This window comes from Notamacropus eugenii, chromosome 1 (assembly GCF_028372415.1).
Source record: "Notamacropus eugenii isolate mMacEug1 chromosome 1, mMacEug1.pri_v2, whole genome shotgun sequence".
NCBI lineage: Eukaryota > Metazoa > Chordata > Mammalia > Diprotodontia > Macropodidae > Notamacropus > Notamacropus eugenii.
The window spans coordinates 343,044,815-343,058,402 of record NC_092872.1 but is presented as its reverse complement, the minus strand read 5'-3'; the positions used below and the strand labels follow the sequence as shown (position 1 = coordinate 343,058,402).

At 35.5% G+C, this 13,588-nt stretch overlaps 1 protein-coding gene across 9 annotated transcripts in view; it reads left to right on the top strand.

The window, feature by feature from the left end:
* The window catches only part of RAPGEF6 (Rap guanine nucleotide exchange factor 6), a 225,407-nt gene extending 216,687 nt beyond the window's left edge, over positions 1 to 8,720 (top strand). For 7 of the 9 annotated variants that reach the window (XM_072629966.1, XM_072629968.1, XM_072629964.1 and 4 more), the window contains 4 exons: positions 796 to 1,024; positions 1,859 to 2,361; positions 6,603 to 6,923; positions 8,070 to 8,720. In XM_072629966.1, coding sequence (XP_072486067.1) covers positions 796 to 1,024; positions 1,859 to 2,361; positions 6,603 to 6,923; positions 8,070 to 8,095 — 1,079 coding nt within the window. In that variant the 3' untranslated portion in view covers positions 8,096 to 8,720. The remainder of the gene's footprint in view (positions 1 to 795; positions 1,025 to 1,858; positions 2,362 to 6,602; positions 6,924 to 8,069) is intronic. The other 2 variants (XM_072629969.1, XM_072629967.1) reach the window with 1 other exon arrangement.
* Positions 8,721 to 13,588: the final 4,868 nt, after the last annotated feature.

Here is a 13,588-nt window from a genome sequence, read left to right as displayed (position 1 = left end):
AATCCTCATAAGTTTAGAGTGATGACAAGAAATAAAATGCAGAATAAATTTATAAGGTACTTTTTATACAAAAAAAAAAAGTACATGGCCTTGTAAAAATGAAAAAGAAGCACATGGTAAAAACATTGAATGTAGCTTTTCGGCCATAGGTAGGTCTCAGGTATAAAATAGACGTTTGGTTAAATGACCCTTTAAAGGACCCTTCTAATCCTTGATCCTGTTTTAATAAGGCATATTTTAGTTAGGTGCAAAGTTGATAAAGGATAATCAATTTGATTAGAATATTTATTTTCAGATCTAAAGTAAGATCTTCTTTGCACGTGTTGAGGATTACAGTTTTCTCCCCCTGAATTTTTATTGGAAAACTCATATATATTCTGGAATCCATTGGTTTTATGCCATTTCTTATGTCTGCAAATCACTTCAGTATACACTCTTGAGGCTGTTTCTGATCTGTGTACAGGTACTACCAGCCTAATATAGGATTGTTTTCTTTGGATAGGTACTATTAATTTTTTTTTAACCCCATAATTTCAAAGTCTTGAAGTGGTTATTTTTAAATAAATGCTATCTTATATCATGAATTTTTGTTATACCCATAAAATTAAAATGAACAATGTTCACCCTACAATACTATTTGAAGTAATTGAGACTTTTCTCCTTCTTCTTCTGTAACAAAATAGTAAATACATTCTCACAGTGTTGCTTTTGTTTTTTAAGTGTTAGTGGAGTTTTTTTGTTGTTTTGTTTCTTAGGCCCTGCCCCTAGTATAAATATTTATTTTTCCTCATTTAGGTTATACACATATGCCATCAGCTAAATCCGAAAACTTCTCAGACTCAAGCCATAGTGAGATTTCGTCACGGTCCAGCATCGTGAGTAATTGTTCTGTTGACTCAATGTCTGCAGCTCTACAGGAGGATCGATACTTACCCCAGTCTCTTAGCATCATGGACGCAGTTGGAGCAGCAGAAAAGAAGGAGCACCCTCCAGTAACAACTGACCATAGCCAGCACGTGACTGGGTAAGCTGCCTTAATAATGTTGAGTGTGTTACAAGACAGGAGGCAGGGAAACTGTAGTAGACAGAATCACATATTCATCACTAATTTTAAAGAAGGCTGATTCAGTGTCCTCGGTTGGTCAGTAAGCTAAATGTTGTTTGAGCTTTACATGAACAAGAAGGAAAGTGAAATTCTTCACTTTTAAATATTTTTGAATCCAGTATAAAGAGTCTTACCCTTTGGACAGTCCGATTATTGAAATGAGCAAAATAGGTTAAAGACGCGCTGCCTAATACTGGGTATGCAGTATTGATGTTATATCTAAAATCTGGTTGTTATTTTTTAAAGCACAAAATCAAAATATAAATTAAATACATTTCTAAAGTTTAGCATTTCTAAAATAGTCCAAACTATGATATTCTCTCTGAATACTATAACCACTGAGACTTACCCAGGATTTTATTACATTGACTTATTGAGGAATATATCAATTACAAGCCATGTTTTTTCGTTTGATTTGAAAAATGTTTTAATGCTGATTTTCAAGGTAACATGCATAGTTTTAAGGAATGCCATCTTGAATAGTGATGCTGTTCTCAAATTTCTATTTTAATATGCAAACCAAATGCCATTAGAAGATTTAGAGATATCTTTTATTGTTTGCAATTTAAGTAATCCTACTTTTGTGAGCTTATTTTATCATTCTACAAGTTGTACTTGACATCTGCTTAATACTTTGCAGCAATGTTGGTGCATTCATTTGAAAAGATTTTTTTTTAACTAGTAAACAAGGAAAGAGGTTTTTACCAGAAAAACAAGGTATATTGTTCACATGTATGTTGCTTCCCTCTATAGATGGACACTCGCAAGGCCTTCTGTAGTCAAGGGTTTAGCTGTTTCGTCATCTGTGAGCACTGAGGAGATTTCTCATGAACACATCACCATAGAAGCAGCTGACAGTGGCCGTGGAAGTTGGACTTCATGTTCAAGTAGTTCTCATGACAACTTCCAGAATATTCAGAACCAGAAGAGCTGGGACCTCTTAAATTCTTATCGACACACCCATTTGGATGTCCCTATTGCTGAAGTGGAACCCACAAACTGTGAGCCTTATTTGTATCTAGAAGGCTACTCTCAGACAAACAGTCTGCCTAAAGATGACACAGAATGGGTACGGTCAAGGCAGAGCTGGGCCTCCTCCAGCTCTCTCTCAGACACATATGAGACAAACTATGGGACAGTGAAAAGAAGAGTAGTAGAGGATCCGACTGCAGAGCCAGAGGAAGCTTCTGATTCTCATCCTAGCACTGATGCCACATATAAAACAGTTACATCCAGTACAGATAAGGGCTTGATAGGTAAGTGGTGGATTGTTTTTTTTAATCTTTGTAGCACTTTCTGTTAAGTGATTTGGAAATGATGTTGGCAGATTTGGGCTCCATCCCTCTGTCTGGATGTTGACAAACAAGCACTGAACTGCTATAGCACTGCAGAACTTGGGTAGCAGTGGGGGGAAAGCATCTAAAAAAGCATGGGGAAGACCCAAATGTGGGCTGCCTCATTATTGAGAAGAGACTCATAAATTGACGAGCATAAAGTGTTTGCATGCCTTCAGCTTTCAAAATCAAAGAGTTTGAGACTTCATTCCTTTTAGGAATGTGCCAGCAAATGCCCTCCTGGTAAAATGGTAGTACTTGCATACTACAGGATGCCTCTTCTTTCTCAGAAGGTTGAAAAATAGCTTCACTACTGTTGAAACTCAGAGAAGGAGCACCCTGATTTGTCTTTCCTTTTTTTGTTTTTCCATTTTCATGTTTTTATTTGACCTTTATATGAAATGATAGGAAATTTTTTTACTCACCCACCCTCCCCACTCTTCCAAACAAACAAACATGTTTGCATTCAAACATTTTCAGAGTCTTCTTGAATTAGACCTGAACAATTGAAAGAAAGAAGTGGGTAGAGAAAAGGGGAGTATTTTTTTAAAAATATAGCCAAGTGTGTAGGTGTTTATAAAGCTCTTGCTAAATACCAGGTGCTAGAAAGGAAAAAAAACAGTCCCTGTCCTGAAAGATCTCACAGTCTCTTGCAAACAACTATGTACAGACAAGCTATAGAGAAGATAAATTGGGAGATAATCTCAGTAGAAGGCATTAACATTAAGGGAAATTGCTAAAGATGACTTATAGAAGGTATGATCTTAGTTGAGAATCTCACTATTGATTCATTAATGTCATTATCATTTGTTATACAGATATGCAATCAGCTAAATCTGAAACCCCCTTAGGCTTAAGCCATAGTGAGAATGTCAGGTATGGGAGACAGCCACTGAGAAAACATAGCCAAGAGATAGAATGTTTTGTTCAAGGAACAGCAAGGAGGCTGATGTCCCTCGGTTGTAGAGTGTGGTAGAAGGGGAGAAGGTGTAAGAAGACTGGAAAGTTAGGAAGGGGCCATGTTTTGAAGGGCTTCAAAAGACAAAAGGAAGATTTTATATTTGATACTGTGTGTAATGGGGAGCCACTGGAGTTTATTGGCTGGGGTGGATTTGCTTTAGTCAAGGGAATTTCATTTCCCTGAAAACAACTTTATTATTGTACTAAGACTGAAGCACAAGAAACTGGGAAGGCAGGTGGCACAATGGATAGAGGGCTAGGTCTGAAGTCAGAAAGACTCATCGTCATGAATTCAAATCTAGCCTGAGATACTTACTAGCTGTGGGACCCTGGGCAAGTCACTTAATCCTGTTCACTTCAGTTCCTCATCTATAAAAAATGATCCGGAGAAGGAAATGGAAAACCATCTTTGCCAAGAATATCCCAAAATGGGATCACAGAAGAGTCAGACATAACTGAAACGACTGAAGAACAACCACAAAATTACTCAAGCAAGCCCCTCTCTTGGAGTTAATATTGCTCTTTCTGGCTTCTTAGGGAAAAAAAGAACAACTTGACAAGTAGGCCTGAAACAGTTTTTAACACACCTTTCTAGTCTGCAGCATCTGCAGGGTGCCCTAACATTCATGTCTGCACCAGAATAGCATTCTAATCACTTGTGCAGTCTAAACTAACTTATTATTTTAGTATTTGCCTGTCCACTGCATTTTCCTGCATTTCATATCTCTCTCCTCCTCCTTATTCCCCATCCCCCTTTTCCTCCTGCTGAGGAAGTATCCTTGAGTACATAGCACCCCCTCCCCACCTGCACCCCTTTTTATGAATTCTACATAATACTGGTAACTGTGTACTGCATGTGCATTGAAGGTTGAATTCTGCTATAGCCTGCAGAAAGAACAGAGAACACAAGGCATAGTATTTCATCCATTCATTCATTCAGTAAGGATTTATTGAAGCTTATTATTGCCCAGTATAGGGGGAAGTAAAAGATTGTGGCATGCTTCCTACCCTCAAGCACCTTACAGAGTTTGAGTGAAAAATGAGACATACATAGATAAAAGAATTTAATCTTGTGTTTTCCTCACTTTCTCAGTGACTAGGAACAAATCTTTTTTGTGGCTCGGAGTAAACTTCCCTTATCTCAGAGAGAGAACTCTTCTTAAGCTATGTATGGGAAATCAGATGAATTGTGTGGTTGGGGCACCCACATCTAGAACTGTCCAGTGAAAGTGGTGTTGGCATCTGATATGACCAAACACCTAACCCCTACCCCCCCCAAAATATCTTGAGGTATGTAAATAAAGAGAAACTGGTACTGGATTCCTAGCCAACAAGACATTTATACTTCCTTCTAGAAAACATCCTTCAGTTGAAATATGGTCCCTTCGTCACTTGTGCTATCTCTTCTTCTTTGACGTTGCCTCAGTGGTTTTTGGAACCTAATTCCACTGAGATCAATCAACAAACATTTATTAGGTGCCTACTGAAATTAGGCACCGTGTTAAGTGATAATTATACCAATTCAAAGAATGAAGCAATCTCTACTCTCACAAGGCTTATATTTTATTGATTTAAAAAGTATATATTGAATGCTAGTCAGAAAAAAATGCCCAGTGCTTTGAGGTTCTTATATGGAAGGCCTAATGAACTTTCTACTGAAGTTCCTCCCTTACAGTTACTTTTAGAGGTAACTTGTTTACTTTCAGTTCTTAGAGCAGCACTCTATACCTCTTAAGATATTAGAGTCCACATATGCAATGACCTCCCTAAAGAACCAGATATAAAATCTTTGGCTTAAGATGTTTTCTGGAAACCATTAAAATATGTGCCACTTTCAATCTCAGCAAGTTACAAAGTAATTTAGTGAATGGCTTAAATCTCTAAATTTGTTCACTAATAATTTATCTTGAATGAGATGCTATACAATATAGTCAGTATTTGTTATTGATTTGATTAAATGGCTTAATTTTTATGACTATCCTGAATTAGGATTAGATAGAAAAGAATTATCAAAATATAAATATAATTATTTATACTTTTTAGTCCAGATAATCTAGAAAGATAAAATTTTATGTTCATTTTGATATTTCAGTAATCCTTTTTCTTTTCCTTGTTGCTATACGAATGACTAGTTCTTTCGGTCCCCCTAAGTGACTAACTGTCTCATGTGCATAAGCAAAAGATGCAAAGCCCCTTTTAAAAATTTGGTTCTGTGCTTTGGACTTAATCCATATTCTGTTGTGTTTCTAGTCTGAGGATTTTACCTTCCTTTCTGAAACTTTGACATAGAGCATTCACTCTGCAAAACTCACTGACGCTATATGGGGATTATAGACTTGAGGAAGAAATTTATTAGCTGATGATTATTTTTCTAGTAAAATAGAAGTTATTTGAAGTTGTTAATTTGTTTTTCTCTGAACTTTATCAGAAAGGATCTTTTTTGGAATATAATATTTACATAATAGAGGTGCATACTGGAACCCTAATTTGTATTGTGTCTATCAGAGGCCATTTATATACCATTCACTATATTATTTGAAAGAATGATCAAAATTAGCATATTGTGTCTTTGGTGGGGAGGGGGGTGGAAATCTACATTATTTTTTAGGTCTTTCATCCTCCAGTGTTCATGCAAATATATTTGGTTATATAAATGCAGAAACAACCAGTCTTGTGAGAAATACCATTTTGATTTACTAATTTTGGCACACTTCTTTTATGTTATTCTTGATTACACACAAGTATTCTAAAACAGATGAAAGTTCCTAGAAGTAAAAATCTTCATTACAGTATGTAATGTAATTAGTGGAGACTGACAACTGAGGGGTGAACAGTCCCTTCAGTTTTTCAATGCCAAAAGCTTTTCTTTAAATATCTTCTTATTGCAGAGCATTTTTGAAACTAGGGTCAAAAACTGACCCAGGTTTTCAAGGGGGGAGGTTTGTCATTGATATAATTTCTTGTAGTTCTTGATAATTCTATTTTGTACTATGATAAAAATTGGTAGAGCTCGCTTTCAGTAGGTATTTAATGTGGTTTTTAAAAATTGAATACAGAAATCTGCCACTATCATTATATACTGAGGTTTTTTCATTTGCCTTTTTAATCATTTTTTTCCATTGTAACATTTTGCTTTTTTTAAGTTTGTTTTTTCAAATCTTATTTCCTCATTAACATTTCCATTGCTTTATTTCTCATGCCAGTGTACTGTGTCACCTCACCTAAGAAGGACGATAGGTATAGGGGGCCACCTCCCACCCCACCAGGATACATGGGGATTTCTTTAGCGGACATAAAAGAAGGACTACCCCATCACCCACACGTAAAACCTCCAGACTATAGTGTGGCAGTACAGAGGTCAAAGATGATACATAGCAGCCTCTCTAGACTTTCATCAGCCTCTCTCGTTAGTGAACCTATGGCCTGTATTTCATCGAAGATCCTATCTCAGCCGCAGTGGCATAGTCTGCAACCATCCCATCCTAAACTAGCCGATGTGACTGATGCAGATAGTGAAGCAGATGGTATGTTGACAAACTACCTTTGATTACTGTTAAATACATTTCTATGCAAATAAATCAAGTCTTACAAGTGTATGATTTTTCTGCATTAATTTTTCTTAGTCATTAATGATTTTGTAAGCTGTGATTTTGAAATGTACTTTAATACCTCTCAAAAAGTGTGTCAGACTCTTGTAGCATTTATATGTGGAGACAACAAGTCAACTTCAAGGGCTTAAGCCTAGTGTTGTCTTTTATAAGTAGTGTTCATACTAAGGGACTGTTTTAGGGAGTAGTCATTTCAAAGTTTTGTATTACAAAAATGAGACATTGATTTATTATACTAGTATTGTTATGTTATGAGAACCTTTAAACAGTGATCTTTGTGTTGCTACAAATTATTTTGCCTAACAGTTACAGATCCCTCTGAACTTACTGTGTTGCACAGTTGTTAGCAATACTGTATGTGGAGAGGCAGCTAGGTGTCACAGTGATTAGAGCACTGCGCCTTATATCAGAAGGACCTGAGTTCAAATCTGAACTCAGACATCTATTAGCTGCCCTGAGGAAGTCACTTAATTGCTGTTTGCCTCAGTTTACTTGACTGTGATGAGTATAACAAGAGCATTTACCTCTCAGGGTTGTTGTGAGGATCTAAGGAGATAATGATTGTAAAGCACTTAACACAATGCCTAACACACAGGCACCTAATATAAATGCTAGCTACTCTTATTTAATATTATTGTTATCATTATCATCATTGTTTTGCGTTAGGCTGTCACAGCTATCAGTCATCACCTTAAACTCCTGAACCTGGTAAATCTCTCCCCACTCCCTAGTGAGTAAACCCTAAGTGTGAATTTTTCAAAATGTGTATCATTGAAAATGAATGTTATGGATATTTTCCTTTAGTATTAAAATTTCTTGACTGGTTTCCCCTATAGGCTTTGTTTAAGTATAAGTATAGTTTGCAAAATGGTCTACTTTTTTAAAAAAATTATTTTTTGTGTTTTTCTAAACATAATTGTAAGAATGATGAAATCTGGGCCTTTGTTTAAAGTTACTAATGTTGGAATCAAATAAGAGGAGGTTGGCTTATTTTCAATAATATGGTTGTAGAAGAAAATATTTGCTAATTATTTAACATCTTTTTTTTTTTCTCATTTTCAGAAAATGAGCAAGTTTCAGCAGTCTAGCCTTTGGGGAAATCATCTTGAAAACAAGTTCAAATCAAAGTACTTTGGAAAGAAGGACCCTAAGATTCTGTTAGCCAGTGCTGACAGCTTGCTGCTACTACACTAAGAAGCTTTTAGTGCCTGTGTTATGACCAGTGAGGTGGACCTGGCTGAATTGTGCCTCTGTTGCGTGGAGTCTCAACAGCCTGTGAAATCCATACTTCTGTGTGATGGAGCATCCAGTCTGCAAAACTCACTGACACCGTACATTGATCCAAGTGTTCTAAGTGTCTGTCTGCACACTAGGCCTTCATTGGGATAATCAGTTTTGAGAACCACTTAAAGTGTGGAAAATCATGTTTAGTATCATATAGAATGTCTATGGATTTCCCTTGAAAATCATTTTAAGGGAACATTATGGTTTTCCAGCCATGAATGTTAATTCCGTGGACCTATTGGACGTATATTATTTTTGTGTCTGTATTTTCATGCACAAAGTCAAAACTTTCTGCCAAAAACCAAGGACTTTGCAGTGGTGTTTGAATAATAATTTATTAACTAATTGAGAGTATGTAGAGTTTTCTTTATTTGTGTTTGAGTGTTATGCTCTGGTTGGCCAATGTGTATGTTTCGAAGGAAATAAAAATTAAGACTCACTTTATTCTTAGGATAGCTAAACAAGTGTCCTTTAAAGCAAAGCTTGTGTTTCCCAAGGAAAAAGCCAAGGAGTACAGATTACGGCATGGTTATCTGTGTAACTAGACTGGAGGCAAAAGTATACTCTGAGTGGAATGGGAATAGTTTTTTGTTTGTGAACATAGATCAGCGAAATGTTGCCATCTGGTAGTCTCCGTTTGAAAAAGTGGTAAAACTGTCTTTTTAAAAAAAGAGTCATAGTAAAAATCAATCAGTAAATACTTATTAAATGCCTACTATGTGCCAAGCACTGAGCTAGGCCCAGGGGATACAAATACAGTTAATTAAACAATCGCTAGCTCTCAAGAAACTTAGTTTCTGATGGGGGGAAGTCATTACCTTGAAGTCTTAGAGATCCCCAGATTATTAAAATGGAGGTGCTTGAATGCATGAAACTCATCTTTATGGCTAAAATGCTATAAGCTTAGTTAATAGAACTCCACTGTTTCTGAGGGTAGAAAGCAGCCTGGCATATATACTTTAAGTAGGAGTATAAAACAAACAAGTAGGTCATAATTTTGAATTGGGTTTTTGATTCCGGCTAATCACTTTGGATGCCTACAGAGAAGCAGAGGGAAAATGTTATCTACTAAGCCATTGAGTGCTATAAAAATAGTTGTGAAATGGAATTGCTGCATTTTTACCTAATTCTGGTAATTTCCAATTATCATTGAGTTACATTTTATTGTTATGTGAGCATTTACGATAGCAGTCCCACTCTGAAGTGGCCTGCTTTTAAAAATTTAGCCAACCAAAGTACATGCTTGTTTATTTTTGGGTGGGAGAAAGGGGAGACCCAAACACAGGGTGTCAAAATGAACAAGCTTATTCTTTCCCCAGTGTAGCACTCAAAGATCCATTCCGGTGACTTAGTTGGACATGAATGTGTTAATATAGATATGAACATGTAATTGTACATTTCTGTAACCTCATTTACAAGGTGGGCTAAATTTTTAACGTTTTTTACAAGCTGGGTGAAATGTTTTTTACATCTTAAGTTAAAAGAGTTTTTAAAATTATTTTATATTATTTCAATTTTATAGTGTGCAAGGTAAGTAAAATAACATAATCAGAAAGTTACATGAGTACCAAAAAAAAAAATTCCAAAGCCAATTATGTGCATTACCCAAATGAACTTTGGGCAGAAATTGGTTCATATTTGATTGTATGTTGTGTGTTTTCATCTGTGACTTCTTGTGTAGATGTTATTCTCAGTAGGACTATGTTCCCCTCATCTATCCCTTCTTTTCAAAGCCCCAAGTCAGTACACAGTTCTACAGTAATGATGTTTGTCTCTTTCCCTCTGTAGGACTTATAGTTAATCTTAAGAAAAAAAACAAAGAAATCCATGCCTAAAAAAATATTTTGCAGAAATCATAACTGATACCTGAAGCTCACATATTTCTATCTCAGAGTGAAGAATTCTGGATTAGGTTAGCTGCTGCAGTAAGGACTTGGCATAGCAGCTTTTTTGCCCTAATGGGTTAGGAATAGCATTAACAGTAATATGGGAAATAAATTACATGCTTTAAAACCATATTGTAGTCATCTGATTCGTAAAGAATATTTAATCAGGAAGCTGTTTTTTGTACATTGCCTGAAAAGAGGAATTTTTTTTGTTTCACAGACTTTTTTTGCTCCTAGTTTGTGGACCACTTGCCATAAGTAACAAAAAACAAAACTCTGTTTTTCCTGCAAGTGTCTTGTTTAATTGGGGTGCAATATTCAGTAACCTGTTTTATATCCATTCTCCAAGTTAGACCTGGGGTTTGTAAAATCTTTTTTTTGTTTCTAGCAGGCTTTTTCATGTGATAGGAAATCTGAATAGGCATTTTACCTGGATAAGAAGGTATTTTATGTAAATCAAGATAGTCACATGAAAGGGACTGGGAAGCAAGTGACTTTCTGTGCTTCTGATTCAGGGTGACTTGCTGCCTGGCCCAGCTGTGCATATTAGGTATTCCAGTGATCACATTGATCAGGGATAACAGGTAAATGTGTTGTAGTTGTGTGTGGGTTTGAGAAATAATTAATTTCTTTTTGTTGAGTTTGATTTTAGGTATTATTTTAAGTTGGTTTACAGTTTTTCACTTTTCTTGGTTTGTCACAAAGCCATAGTGAGAGAAACCACTGACTTTGTATGTCCTATATCCCCTGTCTGGTTTCTTTTGACTTTTCCAAATTCCTAACTTCAGTCAAGGGGTGAACATGCCTCTCTCTCTTCCCTTCTTACTCCACTAGAGCACTGATATCTGGAAGAAGTACTTTAAAAAATCCCTGATATGCCAGATGGGACCATGAAAGCAATTTAATTTCAACCAAATAGTTTCTTAAAAATAAAAGTTTAAGGAAAATAATTACAAAGAGCATCTTAATTTAAGATTAATATAATGTATTCTTTTTTTCTGCACTTTTACTTTCAATAAAATTGGATGCTCTGTATTTGGAAAAATGGCTGATAAAAATACCCACAAAATTAGTTTTAGCAAAGAGTGTTAAATTGCAAAGGAAATTCAATAATGTGCTAATAAAGCTCAGAATCTTAGGGTAGTAGGATGACTCCACCTGGCTTGTGAACATGAACCTAAGGACTCCTTGTAATTATGTAGATCCCCTTACTTGCAAGATTCATTAAATTCTTGTAAAACATCTCTTCCCAAACCAAGAATGGAGGGAAAACATTCTTATTTTCTTTATCTTAAAAGCAATTTGATTGCAATAGACTGATAAAAATTTTGTTTTCTTTTCAACCTTGATTAAATCTTAGAAATAGTTTGAGAAATCCATTAACTTAAACTGTTTGGGAGAAAAGGGATACTAAGCTTCCCAATATATTTAAAAATTAAAACTTGAACACCCAGTTCAGTTTTAGCTTAGGTTGTGCTTTTTGTGGCTGTCTTTATTTTTGATACACATGGAATGCAGTTTAACTTGGTATTATAAATTCTAAATATGTGAGAATATTGGCAAAAAAAACTGCACAGTTGAAATAATATTCCAATGGCAACTGTACTGCACAATTCAGTGATTGTAAAGTATTCTGTAACAAGCAATGTTTGTCTCCTATTTTTTGATACCTCTTACACTTATGTCTTTTAGAAAGACAGTGCCTCTGTATGCTTTTTGTATTTTTACTGAGTGATTGTAAATATTTGTTATATTTTTGGTTAAGAGAATGTTTAAAAGTAATGTTTATTATCCAATCTACTAATATGTTGTTGAAAACAATAAACTATATATACATGAAGATTCCCTGGACCTTTTTTGTATAGATTACAAACAAAAAGAATTGACTGATGAACTTCCTTGTATATTGTTATTTCTCAGATTCTAAAACCCTTATAGATTGCATTCTTTTCAGGTAGTATTTAGTGAGCCACTAATTGTCATCTTGTAATCACTGATGTGATTCTATCACGCTGGACTCAAAATAGACTCTTTCTATATAACTATCCTTTCTCATTCATTTGAATCAGTCTTTTCTCTTTTCTGTCATATCAGCCAGCCCCCTGAGTTTTAGTACATTCGTACGTAGGTACTCTTATGTATGCATATACATGTAAATGTATAAAGATATAAACCTGAATTATCTAAAGACACATAATGAATTGAGTCAGAATTTAAAAGGAGAGATATTCTTTCAGAGATGCTCTGTAGTTTTAAATCTTGAAATATCACAATCTTTGTAGAATCAAAATTTCAGATGATGTATCTAAGGGCAGTACAGACATATTAAAAACATCCTTTTTAGTCTGTCTAGAAATACTTTTAAAAATTACTTCTAAAACTCTTTCCAGACTTTTCCCTTTAGCAACATAGATAGGAAAAGAGTTAAGGCCTTTTTTAGGGAAGTGAATTAATCTTGATAAGCAAACTCAATTCAAAGATCATTACTGTCTTCACCCTTGAAGCGATTGTCTGTTCTCAGTAGGCAACCCAAGGGAAATTCCCTTCTTCATTGAAGTTTAGATTCTTAATATAATTCTCTAAGAGGAATGTCATTGATTCCTTCAAGGTTGTGATTCAGGAGGAATGGAATGGTTACTCAACACTTCTGAAATGTTAACCCAAATTGCATATTACATGTTGCAATTTTCTTTCTCCAGTAAATGTTACCTAAAATCATCTTGGGACGGAGAGTCATGTGAGTGGGAAGAAGGGGGATCATTCCAGTTTAGGCATCCTTCTCCAAGCTAGAAATGACTTGTATATTAGATTGTTAAATTGTTTCTGGAAAACAAACCTAAATCACAGAGTACAGTATTAGTATTAATATTTTTGTTTACATATGGTACTTTCACATGGTTTTGTATTTCCTGTGCTGTACGTATTGTAAATGTTTAATAAATGCTTGATTGATTTCAGGTGACCCAAAATGGAAATGGAAAGGCCCCTTGTGGGTATAAGTAGAAATAATAATAATATTTATGTAGCGCCTACTCTGTCCCAGATACTGTGCTAAGCTCTTTATAGTTATTATCTCATTTACTCCTCATAACAATCCTGAGAGGTAGTTGCTGTTATTATCCTCATTTTACAGATGAGGAAACTGAGGCAAGTAGAGTGACTTGCCCAGGGTTACATAGCTAATAAGTTTCTGAAATTGAATTGTAATTCAAGTCTTCCTAAATCCAGACCCCAGTCACTGTTCTCTGTGCCATTGATGGAATCCTAACTGTTGCCCCTAACCCCAATATCCTACCTTCCTCATGTGCCCTACTAGAGCAGCAGGCATGACCTGACCACACCATCTAGTTTTAGACATACCACAGGAGCCAGGCAATAAGAAAGCAGCACCAGCAGGATGTTGACTACAAA